Below are 13,348 nucleotides of genomic sequence, written 5' to 3'. Positions count from 1 at the left end.
TATTGTAAATGCCCCCTGTCACCAAGGACTTGATTGTGCCTTCCTGGTGCCAGGGCTTCTCCAGTCCCAACACCTCCCTCTGAGCAGCAAATGCCAGCCACACAGCCTCAGCCACTGTTAACTCTTCCTGTGGGAATGCTGCCAGCAATCTCAGCATATTAACCCTGGGAATACTAACATGATTTAGAGGACTTGTTAAATTTTAATGATACTATTAGAAAAGAGGAAAACACACCAGTCACAACCCCCACTTTGGTGCATTTGGTTGCTGAGTAGGATATTAATGTTTTTCTTTGCCCATCACTATTAAATGGGCAGTGAAACTAATAGAGAAATGAAGAGTAATTACTTCTATTCTCATTGTTTGGCACATGCTTAAAGCCAAGGCTGCCTTATTGCGCACTAGGCTTTCTGCTGGAGTCCATCAGGTGGATGGAATAAACGGGTAATTCTTTCAGCATTTGGCACTTAACAGGTCAGAGGTTCATTTAGCCAAGAGGCACAGAAAAATAAAACTGTCCAATTGAAATAGTAGCATGTAATCATCCAGACAATCAGTTAGCAGGCAGAAGTCTGCTCTCCTGAATAACTTCAGCGTAATAAAGTCTGAGTTTGGCTTTGGTAAGACAGGAGTTTGCCCAGGTGACTTTTACAGGAGCTGGGACAGGAACATGCAGAGGCCAGTTCTGCCCTGCTTTTAATAATGGACTCCAAGCAAACACCTTCCTCAGCACTGCAGGAATCTCATATCTTCAAGTACACCTGTGATAAAAGGAATGGGAAATTCCTACCAGAACAACACAGAGGCCCACAGAAACCAAGGGTTTGTATTCTTGAATCCTCATTCATCTTCAGTCAGTTCTGAGGGTAGTAGAGAAAGAGGGAACGAACCATGCACAGCTTGGGGGAAATTCACTCCTTCCTGAAGCAGTTCTGCTCAGACAGCTCTGAACAAAGTTGAAACACCCAAACCACTGTGAAATTTCACTTTTTCTTCAGGAAAAGAAAATATTTACTGTGGTAGATATCAAAGTCTCCTTTCATTTGCTTTTCCCCAAACATTCATGTGAGTAGAATTTTGTTCCAGCGCAAGTCCACAGAATAGAGAAGCTGTTGTGAATAGTCAGGTGCAAGTAAATGATCACGTCAAAGTATATATGATTTAGGGAGCATAGGCAAATATAAGTTAGAGTAGAGGCTTGCTATTAATAGATCACAGAAAATCCACAGGTCAAAACACATGTGTAAGAAATAAGTACATATGGAGCAAGTCCCACTAGAAGGTAATTTGGAAGCCAAAACACAGACTGCATTCCCAATTTAAAATTTTCCTACATAAAAGAAAGCCAGCTTTCCTTGAGCTAGATGGATGTTTTACATCAGTCATATTGCACTGGATACAGATATCCTACATTCAGCATACACAGTTGCTTTGACACATATCACCAGCAAGAAATTTAAAGTGTTTTCCAGTTCCACACTCAATTCGTCTTGGAATATTTTTTACTAGAATAAAGTAATTTTTCAAAAGGCATTTGATGTTTGTTTTCCTGAATCACCAAATCTGTTGAATATAATCATTGACTAGACACTAACAAAACATATACCATGTAGCCTGTAAGTTAAGTTCTCCTATGTGGAGGGCAACAAAGTGAGCAGACTCAGAGCTTCTTTGTTTAATAGTAAGGTGTGACAACTTTAAACATGCAATACAAAAAACTTACATTAACAAATACTTTATCTAGAAGCGTCCAGTTCCTTCTGAGGAGAGTCTTCTGTTTTCATGGTGAATTGCAAACCAAATCTAGTTTAATACCCCATTGGTTTCCTCAGGTCTCTTGAGCAGAACTTTCCTGGCAATTTATTATTTTTAAACCCAAAAATATTACTACCAAACAGAGTTTCAGAGGAAAGCTGAGAAGAGAAAGCCAGTCTGAAGTTTCTTCAATATGAAGCCTTTTTTCTTTCCTCCCAGAAAACAGAAAATATTTTATAATATATAAGAAATTCAAGATCAGCCATATACAGATTGAAAAGAAGGTCCTAGTGACAATGTGTTGGTTTCAGCTGAGGTAGAGTTAATTTTCTTCCCAGTGGCTGGTGTGGGGCTGTGTTTCGGACAGCATTTTGTGCCAAACACAAGTGAAGTGATGGTGTTTGCCTTCCCAAGTCACTGTTATGTGTGATGGGGCCCTGCTCTCCTGGTGGTGGCTGAACACCTTCCTGCCCATGGGAAGTGAATTAATTCCTTGTTTTGCTTTGCTTGTGTGTGTGACTTTTGCTTTCCCTATTAAACTGTCTTTATCTCAACCCACGAGTTTTCTCATTTTTACCTTTCCCATCCTCTCCCCAGTCCCACTGGTGGGGGAGACAGCAAGAGGCTGCCTGGGGCTGCTGGCTAGAGTTAAACCATGACAGACAACAAAAATAAACACAGCTAAAGATGAAAATAATTTTTAAGAACTATACCAATGCTGGAACAGAAAGTAGCTTTTAACAGCCTTACTACACTGTATTCTTTTAAATAAAATAAATTTAATTCTGACACCATAACAATCAATTCAAGCTGCAATTGAACATGCTAATTCCTTAAGATTGATTCTTTTGAATAGCTGGTACCATATTTTCTTCTCCTGTCTCTTTGGTAAAGTAATTAAAAAGTAATCCCTATATTCTGTATTCCAGTTACAATGGAGGCTACGGTTGGATGCATTGTGCTGCTCTCATCAGTAGCTTTCTCAGAGATCACTGGCTCCTTGCATCTGCTGTTGTAATAGCACATCTAGTCACTCCCTGATCAAAAGGATCCAAGTTTAGAAAGAAGCGTTATTGAAAGTGTTTGAACTATCTATCATTTTTATAAGAACTAAGGCAGGGAGCAACCACCGTGTATTCACACAGGAGACCTGCAGTGATGCTAACTTATGACCTTCATATGGAAAGGACAAAGGAAAGGCACATAGGAAGCCCACAAGGGGCCAAGACATCTTAGACCTGCTCAGCCTGAACAGCATGCCTGCTGCTTTGAATGCATGCAAGTATTCCCTGGTTAGAGGCACATCATACGTAGAGCTGAGGCCTAAATTAAATCCTACTGATTTTCCTGAAGTCCAAATGCCCTCACTAAGGTCAACTTCATGTAAGTCAATAGACTGAAAAGGTTCAGATCCAGACTGAAGCAATAGCTCATGTCATGCAAGGGAAAGAATTTTCAATTTCTGATATTTCTTGCAGAATGTTTTAAACAGCATTCATGACAAGTTCAGAACAGTTCAGTCAACTTTCCCCTGCTCTATGAAGTGTCTTGTGTTGGTCTGATTTTACTTCAAGAAACTTCAAACACACTCTCATCAAAATATTACTAAGCTGTACTGTAAAATTATCTAAAGAGGAGAGTGGAGGGGAAAGAAGCATTAGCAAATACATATCATGGTTCTAGAGGGCAGAAGATATTATAATCTGTACAAAAAAGTCTGAGCTGTACCAAGTCTAATTATTTCAGGTTTCAAAGCCAGAGACAAACACAGTTCTTGGCAGCTTCACTATGCTTATAGTAATTTTTTAAAAAGGAAAAAAAAAAAAAAACAACCTGATTTAATGTAGGGAGATCGAAAACATAGAAAGTAATTGACAATAAAAACGGGCAAGTCATGGAGGATTTGAGTTCCATAAACCTCCAAATTAGAATGCAGCCATGGTATGACTACCTAAAACAACCTAGCTCCAATAACCACCCTGTGTTAACAGGAAGTGTTGGATGAAACATTGCCATGTCTTTCAAACACACAGCTGAAGCTTCCAGAGCAAGGCAGCATTTCAATGTGTGACTGCAGCACACTACTTGCTGTTATTACCTTACCACTGCTTTCTAGAGGAGCAATACTTTAATTGGGACTTCCACCTGTGTCACAGTGCACCCAAAATTTGATCCAATTTGGGACAGACTGTGAAAGACACTTCTAAACTTTCTGCTCTTAGGATACTACTTTGTATGTTTAATCTGAATTAAGCAAGCTGTAGTTTGTAACAGCACCCTGATAAGCAATCTGCTTTTCTGCAACTGGGACACTTCTTGAATTGCAGCTTTAACAACGAATACGGTGGGCTAGGGATTATTGATTCAGTGGCGGGAGGGCAAAGCACATGCCTGTGTTCCTCCATGTGAACAACATCAATGCCTCTCAAGCTACAGATGACACCACTAAATGTAAGCTAGCAATTTAACTTAGAACATCTCTCGCGCTTTTGACACGCAGACCTCATGTCACAAAATGCTGCAGTTCTGACTACATCATTATGTGGAGCATGACAGTCAAGTTCATTGTGGTGGCAGGCTGCAGGTTCAGTGCTTGGAAGCACCCCAATTATATGATGTCAAAGGCTATATGCTGCTGATGTGGCACAACTGCCGTGTCTTTCAGCCCTGCAATGTTCTAACAATCTGCTGATGCTGGTGTGACTCCCATTACAAGCCCATGGCCCACACTGGTAATGTGCTACATTTTTTTAAACTGTCTGGGGAGCTCAGATGGACTATCTTTGTTCCTTCTCCCGTCCCAAAACTATACACCTAAGTCCTATGCTTATTACACACGATTTCTGTGGATTTTGCAGCATTTACTTCTGAGGAAATATAAGACTATCTGAAGATACAAGGTGATTTTGGACATTGGTGGAGCATCCACGGCATGCATAAAGCACCAAAATTGAAGACATTTTGTTGCTTAATAACAGCCCAGTATGAAGAGGCCAGTTACAGACTCAGCATTGACTCTTGCATTTCTGAACACAACGTTTTCAGATGCACAGTCAAGTCTTCGTTAAAAAAAAAAAAGAAAAAAGTTTTCTCCCCTCTAGAGATTTGATTCATCAATACTTCCCTTTTCACCCTCAACAGCTCTGTCTGTGGTCTAAAAGTATTTTCTGATAGGAAACACTATAGTTTCAACTCACTTAATACAACCACAGGCTGGTTTCTAATTTCCAAGGCACTTAGTAATGACAAGCCTTTTTCATCCCATAGAGAAAGCTGCAGAGCTAATGGTTTTGACAGCTTCCTAAAGAGCAGTCTTTACCACACAGCATCTTCACCCTTACCTCAAAGACATTTGCAAGCTCAAAAGAAATAGTTATATTATTTCACATGTTGACACTGCAGATTGCAGCAGCAAGACTCCCAGCTGCTCCTAGAAAAGGGTTTACATTAATTCATCAGCGGTAAAGGCACATCCGTTTGTCTCCTCTAGACCTCTGCACGCAGCTGTAACTCCAGTGCAAGCAAAGTAGCTCAGTTTCCCAACTTGCCAGGAAGCACACAATGGTAAGAAGATTCACAGATGAGTTATGCTAAATGTTTGGTATTGTGACCTGTGATGCAACACAAAAGAATGGTTGTTGTTGCCTAAACTTTAATAGAGTTAATCCTCCCAAATGCTGACAAATTACTGCCTCAGGCCATTTAAAATCACATTTCTAATGCAATAATCCTATCTGCATTACAATGAGTTGGGATGAAATGATTAGGTGCCTGAGATTTTTTTGCACAGTGAATTAAGTCACCATACAGACTGGCCGTGCTTGTTCACAAATTAAAGGTCTGGACAGAAATGAAATTCCATTATTCTGCCACTTGCTAAGCTTTGAGGAAGGGTTCATTACTGTACTGTCTCTACTGGGAACATTTCTAAAGTAGCTACCAGCTAACAGAAACCTATTTTTCATATCAGCTTCAGGGCTTTCTTCATTATTAATAATTAGGAGTCAAGTCTTTGACCACTAAACACCCCTGAAAGAGAAGACTAATTCAACAACATATAGGCAAAAAAAAGAGACAGTGCCAGTAAATTAGGGAAAAAAGCCCCAAAACTGTACCCTGAATGCAAGTTCTTTCTTTCCCTCTTGTGCTCAGAGAGAAGGAAAAGACTGTGCTCAGAATTTACCCAATTCTTGTACTCAGAAGCACAGACCTTTTAGCTAAGGGGAAGTCCACAATACAAACCACCTGACAACACCAGTGCTGTCCATGTCTACCATTTATAGCAGTATCCTTACTTCCTGACCCAATCACAGCACACCCAAGCAGCAATTCATGTCTACACACTCAAATTACCTTGGTTTAAAGGCTGTATTCAGGATTTTTTGAATCCTGTACTAACAAATTTATAACCATCAGCTTATGAGCATTCTTATTAACATTCAGTTGATTATTTACACACAATATAATTTGTTACACATCAATATACCAACTCCTCAACTGTCAGATGCGTATGAGGTTAGTGTTCATTGAAGACAGGTGATATCATAGGTTTTAATTCAAAACAAACAGATTTCACACAGATTTTGATAAATAGGGACTATGACACCATAAATTTCTATGCTAGAACTTTGTCTAATGTCCTTCTAAAAACATAGCCCAAGAAAACCTTAGCATAAAAAAAACCTCTATTAGTAATTTCAGACAACCTTTATCATCATGCAACATAAACCCCACAAACAACAGGCACCAAAAGCTCCAAGATGCCCTCAGCCACAAACTGCGGTGCGCAACTGTATCAACCACCTGTGCTAGTCAATTCCCACAGGCCTGCTTTGCTTGGGAGCTACAATAAGATTTAATTCGCATAAAATATAACCCCTTCTATGCACATAATTGCTGAACATCATTAAGTCACATCTGTATCACAAGAGGAGGAAAAAGAAACAATAAGCTTTCAGCATTATTCTTTTTGCTATTGGCAGGGAACCTGGAATTTTAAATGGCTAAAATAAATTAATGTAACTATAATTACATATTCTTCACCTTTGTGCCTCACCAAAAAAAAGTCTCCATCCTGTTGACATATTAGGAGAGAATGGTTCTATTTAAAATGGAAATCTAAACACCTCAACACTAACAATGAGCTAGTCAGAAGCAGTTTGCTCTAGGTTGTGTGGCTTTTTCTCAATCAAATGAAAAGCTTCAGTACATAGCTTCATGCATAAAGCCTGGTCTGTTTATGAAGCAATTAAGTGTACTATTACACTTCACAGGTATACACAAACCTTTGCATGATTGCACACTGTCAAAAACGTTGATGTAGGTTCACATTTGGATAGGTTACTGCAGATTCCAATATCTGCTACTAGATGCATGTTAAAACACAGATACTCTCATATTCTGCTTGTTCTGCAACACACTATCTCAGATCATAATCATTTCTAAACACAGCATAAATGTGAAACAGGTGCCACAGACCATACTTGTAATTCTCATGAAATTTCTAGGCTGTCTTCAACAGCACCAACACAAAATATATGTCAGATCCGGTTGACTAAGAGATGACAGATACATTTTACATGCTTTATTTAATAGTTTTAATAAAGGCATATCACCAATTAGCTGTGTCCTATGGGCACCACAGTCTTGAGGTGTAGGATGCTTTACAAGTTCTGAGGGAATACCCAGGATCCAGAATATGATCTGCTCCTTCTTCCACTTAACTCAGTGGCAGGATCCATTGCATTAAAAAAAAAAAAAAACCTATTTCCATAGCAGCAATCAATAGGAGATCTCACAGAACCCTGAAAAAATGACAGCTACATTAACACAGTGTGGTAGACTTCAGTCTCAACCCAAAGCAAAGCCAGTTTTCCCCAGACACAAACAGGTTTCCACATTTTTGAGAAACCCTATCCATCTCACCCTCAGAAGGGACCTCCAGAGTGTTACTGTGGCACACAAAGGCAGCTCACAGGCCCTGGCTGAGCTAGCAGAGTTCACACCAACACCTTGCTTTCCTCAAAGCAGACACTGATAAGGCTACCCCATGACACCAGCAAAAACAAACTTCCAAGACCACCACAGTATACCCAGTCCAAAGAAGTCACTCAATGGCACCAGCCATGACGTTTATGTCCCACAACACCTAGCCCAGAGCCTCACTCTGCTGGGCAGCACCTGCTGAAGGCTAAAATCACAAGCCCACAAAGTTCTTAACAGTCATAAGCCACAAAGGATGAGAGAAAGAGATGCTTCTGCAGACAGTCACAGCCAGCAGCACCCACCACAGAATGGAATTGTGTGCCAAAGGCTGTGTACACCAACAGGATTGAGCCTGCAAGTACTATTAAGCACAGCAAACAGGGCAGAGGGTCACCAATGCCCACAAAGACCACCTTACTTATGCCTCCTTCCTTGCTCCTAAACGCACAGATTGGATAGCACTTTTGGAAGTGGCACTCCTATAGAACTGGAAGGTTGGGAAAGGAGGTGTAAGAAGAAAAAAAGAACATAGGTAAGGAGGCTAAAAAGCTACTAGTAAAAATAAAGATTTACCTGTACAACACCATCAGCTAAACTAACTGAACAGCAGAACAAATAACGGTAGAAACACAAGGGTAACCTCTCAGGAAGGCTAAGATTGACAACGTCAATCACTATTGCAGTAAGCGAACCCTGTGCAAACATTTACATGACTAAAATCAGTCAAATTGTATTTAGCAATGTGCCTTGATGTTAGTTTTATCCTCCCCTCCACTCCTAATCTCAGTTATACTGATGGCTCCCATATCTGTATCAGTAATTTCCTGCCTTTACTCACAGCTGGTAATCACTGTCAAATCACACAGCCTGAAATTCGCTAAGATTCTGGTACAGGGCCACTTTACAGTGAACCAACCATGTATTAATGGTTAAATGTACTATTAATTTTGGTGGAATCACATTTCTCTTTTCACGCATAATTCTGTTAAGTCAGCTGTTGAGACAAGGTAACAACCAGCCCCTGAGTCTTTTGTTCATGAGAGCACCAACTCCCTCTCAAAGAGCACATAAATAAATCATGGAGAGTACAACACAACAGCAATACCAGGGACCTTTTCTCAGCAGTCAGCCCTTTTCCATGATACCTCTTTATTGTAACCACTAATGAAAACTCTTTGAAGTGGAAGGGTAAATATTATCATTTGATAGTACCTGGACCCAACAAGGCAAACAAAATGGCATTGTACTACATTCCAGGAGTTGTAGACCCATTCACAATACAAGCTCGCAGAGTTGCTATGGAGGAGCCCAATGCTTACTATAGTAGCATGAGGTCAGCCAAGGGCTGCTGGTCACTCGTTTAGGGCTGTCAGCCTTAATCTTATATGCACAACAAATAGGAAAAAAAACAATAAACAAATAAAACAAAACCAAGGAATTTCAGAGTATGGCTTTGGAGGTACCAAATACCCCAACAGAGGCAGAAAGCAAGCTTCAGGATCAGTCAGCTCTTCAAACCTGAGACCAAATGTCAGAAATGCTTACATCCTCTTTAGGCACAGGCTTATTCAACCCAACGTTTGGGGCCCAGCAGCTTCAAATATTTTCAAGTCTTATTAGGAATAAAAAAAATTTTTTAAAAATAGATAAATCTGGCACTTCTCTATAAAAGAAGCACCACCAAGTTATCCTTCTGCTAAAGACGCCTGGGAAAATGGGTTCATTGCCATGGTCTGCCACAGCCTCACTGGGTGACCTTTGGACTCACACAGTATTTCAATGCCTCATGTGAACCCGGAGCTGTAGGAGGGTTTCTCCCTCAATGGAAGTAGAAACCACTGGCATCAGACCATAGGTACACACCTCACTACTAAGTTGGCTGCCAGGTCTAAGGATACTTCATAAATCCATTCTGTACGTATCAAAGACAGCAAAAGGGCAAGGGAGTAGTGACTCCGATGTAATGTTCCCACCCTTACCGCTCCCCCCCACCACCCCCCCTAGAAAAGAAACAAAAAACAAGCGCTCAGAAAACAGCACAGAACCATTGTCAATACAACGAAAGACGGAGGAAAAAACGCGCTGGAAGAACTGTCACAGATGCCCCCGAAGCCAGGCAGCCCTCCGGAGACAGAAGCACCCTGCTCCACATGAAGGAGAAGGAGGGAAAGAAGAAAGGGAACAAGACCAAGAAGGGGAGAACACAAATAAACCCAAAAGCGCTCGGCGGTGACACCGGCAGAGGAGAGCCCAGCTGGCCGACAGCCCCGGCGGCTGCTGGGGGCCGCTCCGGGCACAGGGACCCCCCGCTCCCCCCGGCCCCGCGCTCACCTTGCTGCTGACGGGCCCGGGGATGAGGAGCTTCAGCGCCTGCCTCTTCAGCTCCGCCAGGCGGGCGTTGCAGTGCTCGCACCAGACGCCGCGGTCCGAGCCCGGCGAGGAGCCGCCGCCGCTGCCGGAGCCCGGCGAGCCGGTACCGAAGCCCGGCGAGCCGCCCAGGGAGCCGGGGGAGCTGGTGCCGATGCCGGGCGAGGCGGGTCCCGGCGAGCCGGTGAAGGAGCCCGGCGAAGAGGTGCCGGAGCCGGGGGACGGAGTGCCGGAGGAGCCCAGGGCAGAGCCAGCTCCCTCCGGCGCCGGGCGCCCGCCCGCCCGGGACTCCTCGTACGCCTTCCGGTACCAGCTCTCGGGGGAGAAGGGGGCGGCGGGCTTGGTGGGGGAGCAGGGGTCGGTCACCTGGAGCGGGAGAAGGAGCAGCGGGTCAGGCAGGGAGGCTCGGCGGCGCCGGCAAGTTTCGCTCGGACGCTCCGCGCCCGCGGTAGCCCCCGCGCAGCATCCGCCACCGCGGGGCACCCCGAGCCGCCGCCGCCCCGCGCCGCGGAAGTTGCGCGGGGCCGGGGGACGACCGCCGGCAGCCGCCTGGAGGGAGGCGCGGGAGCCCCGGCACGGTGGTGGCCACCGCTCCGAGCCGCCCCTGCGCCGACAACTTACCCCGTATTTTCTGCTCCGCGCCGTAACCGCAATCCTCTCCTTATTTCCAGCCACTGAATTCATGGTGGCTTCGCAGGGCGGCGGGAGAATTTCCTACAGGTTTCCCAGTCCGCATCCGAAGGGAACAGCCGGTCCCGGGAAGTCCCCCGCGGAGCGGGCAGGCTTGCTCCCTCCGCCGCCTCCGACGGGATCGCTCAGCCCCAAAACACCCGTCAGTTCCCAGGAAAACGCTTGGGGCTGGGGTTCTCTCCCGGTCGGTTTTTCTTCATTGTCTCCCCTCTCATTCCCTTACAACCCTTGTTTTCACACAAACAGCAACATCCAAATGAGGAGCGATCCCCCCGAAAGGCAGCACAGCTCTCATCCGCAAGTGAGGTGAAGCATCCAAGGTAGCCTGGGGAAGGCAAAAGAAGGAGCGGGAGCCGCTCTCTCCCAAGCAGAGGAGCTTTTTGCCTCCGCTACAGCGGCAACTTCTTCCCCTCACCAAGGTTTGTAACTGAGTTAAAAGAAATCCTCCAAAAATATCGGGATCCAGGCTCTGGGAGGAGCCTCCGCGCCCCTTGCAGCCAATATCCTCCTGCCCATTTATGCCTGACAGTTTTGCAAGGGAGGGAAGGGAAGACCCGGGCTGCGGAGCCCCGTGCGCTCCCCGGTCAGCGGCGGAGCTGCAGGGCTGGCGGCTGCCAACAGACTGCCAGAGCCTCACCGCTGCTCTGCGCGATACCTCAGCTGCCGGGAGGGTCCATTTTATTTTGCAGTATTTCTTGATTGACGTCTGTGATTTCCCCTCGTTGTTGAAAAGGGCGGGTGGGTGCGAGGAGGGGGGAGAACCTTGTTGCTTCCACCGCAGTTATTGGTTAGTTGCCTCTATTCAGGTTTTAATGAACATGATTTCACAAGTGTTCCCAATCCTCCCTAAATAACTAGGGAAGAAAAGCAAGCTGTATTTATGACAGTCACTGGAATCTCTTTCCCATGTAGTAATTTTACGTGTATTAATTTAACTTGCAGTCAAGGGCATAATAAATTGATCTCATAACAATGAAATTCTACAGACTTGTGTCCCTGTTAATCTTTCCTTTGTAATTACAATTTCTACTTGCTGATCATGTGTATCTGTTATATATCCTTTTTTATTTCAAATCCTGTAGATAGAAAAACCATCTCTAATAAATCTTCCCCCCTCAAAACGAGTTGCTAATTTTCTCAGAAATGGAGGCCATAAAGAGCTAAATGCCAGATCCCTTGATAGGATCATAGCATGGATAGGTTGATGCAATTGAGAGGGCAGAACACACAGGGGACTTGCATCCACCTTTCCAACCTCCTATTGTTACTTCCATATAAATGCATCCTTCCAGCATCCCTAGTGTACCTGGGCCACATCAGTCATGAGGGAACAAAACCAGCCTGCTGCCTCACTGAGCGAGGAATCTCCCAGTGCTTGTATATCTTCACAGATACTCTGCCGGTAGTAAAGATGTGTAAAATGCTCTGCTGTGTTTTAACTTCACTATGTTGTCACCCTGAGAGTGAAACAGCCATTCCTGATGTGATTAGAAAAAGCTTTAATCTAAAGCTGACACAAGTGATGCCACCCAAGGTAGCCAGGCTGCATCGGTAGTGCCTTGTGCATTTGCATAGGTGACCCCAAAAAGATGAACAAACGGGCAAACAAAGGAGGTGCACCCCAGCTGCTGTTGCATGTGAATGGGTTTCACATAAATCCGCATGCGGAGATCCCGTGGTTTGCTGTGTAGGCAGACGTGAGAGGGATGACAAGGTAAGGCAGGGAAATGCCGTGCGAGCCCACAGCGGCACCGAGCTGTAGAGCCTCCCCTGGCCCCACGCTGCTGGCTGGGGACCGCTAACACTGCGGTGCAGAACTGCTCGTTCTCTGGGCTCAGCGCTTCTCTGCTTCTCCGGTGCCGAGCTGGCAGATTCCCTTTGTTTTTCGGCAGACCTTGAATTCCCCAGCCGCCAGCCCTGCCTGCCTAACCACGTTCGCTGCCGGGCACCGTGGCCCTGGGCGCAGCGCCGCGGGCAGGGCCGCGCTGACCCCTCCCGACCGTCCCGCCGGGCCCGGGCGGCACCGGGACGCGGAGCTCCGCCCGCACCGCGGCCGCCGCTCGCCCCGCAGAGCCAGGGGCCGGGACGGCAGCGCCTGGCGGGGCAGGGGCGCACGGCGCCTCCGCGGTCCCAGGCAGCCCGGCGGGGGCAGCGCGGAGGGCGGGCAGCGTCCCGCGGGAGGCGAGGCGGGCGGGCTGACCGCGCCGCTGCCCGGCTCCGGCGGCAGTGCCCGGCTCGGGACGGTCGGAGCGCCGGGGCTGGGGCGGCGCGGGGCTGAGGCTGAGGCGGGGGCGCGGCCGCGAGGCGTTGGCGGGCGGCGCGCGCCCTCTGCCGGCAGCGCGCGGGCGGGAGCGGCGGGATGGGGCGGCCGGCGCTGCCCGCACCGGGACCCCAACGGGAGCCGCGCTGCCCCTCCTCCGGGGGAACCCCGCCCGCCTGGGGATCGTCCGGACGCGGCTGCGAAGCGCTGCGCCTCTTCCCAGGCGGAGCTCCTCCCAGGGCTGCTAGAATAGCGGGTCCTGCCTGCTGCCCGGCTGGGTGAGAGCTCCA

General features: G+C 46.3%; 1 protein-coding gene across 1 annotated transcript in view; it reads right to left on the bottom strand.

Annotated features, from left to right (window-relative positions):
* KIF26B (kinesin family member 26B) overlaps positions 1-11,915 on the bottom strand; it is a 293,798-nt gene extending 281,883 nt beyond the window's left edge. Inside the window, exons 1-2 of the mRNA XM_085055178.1 lie at positions 10,730-11,915; positions 10,073-10,474 (exon numbers count right to left, since the gene is read on the bottom strand). Coding sequence (XP_084911304.1) covers positions 10,073-10,474; positions 10,730-10,792 — 465 coding nt within the window. The 5' untranslated portion in view covers positions 10,793-11,915. The remainder of the gene's footprint in view (positions 1-10,072; positions 10,475-10,729) is intronic.
* Between the last annotated feature and the right edge of the window lie 1,433 nt (positions 11,916-13,348).

Source organism: Lichenostomus cassidix, chromosome 3 (genome assembly GCF_008360975.1).
Source record: "Lichenostomus cassidix isolate B80296 chromosome 3, HeHo_3.0, whole genome shotgun sequence".
NCBI lineage: Eukaryota > Metazoa > Chordata > Aves > Passeriformes > Meliphagidae > Lichenostomus > Lichenostomus cassidix.
Note: the sequence above shows the minus strand (reverse complement) of the source record. Positions and strands in the feature narration are given on the sequence as shown.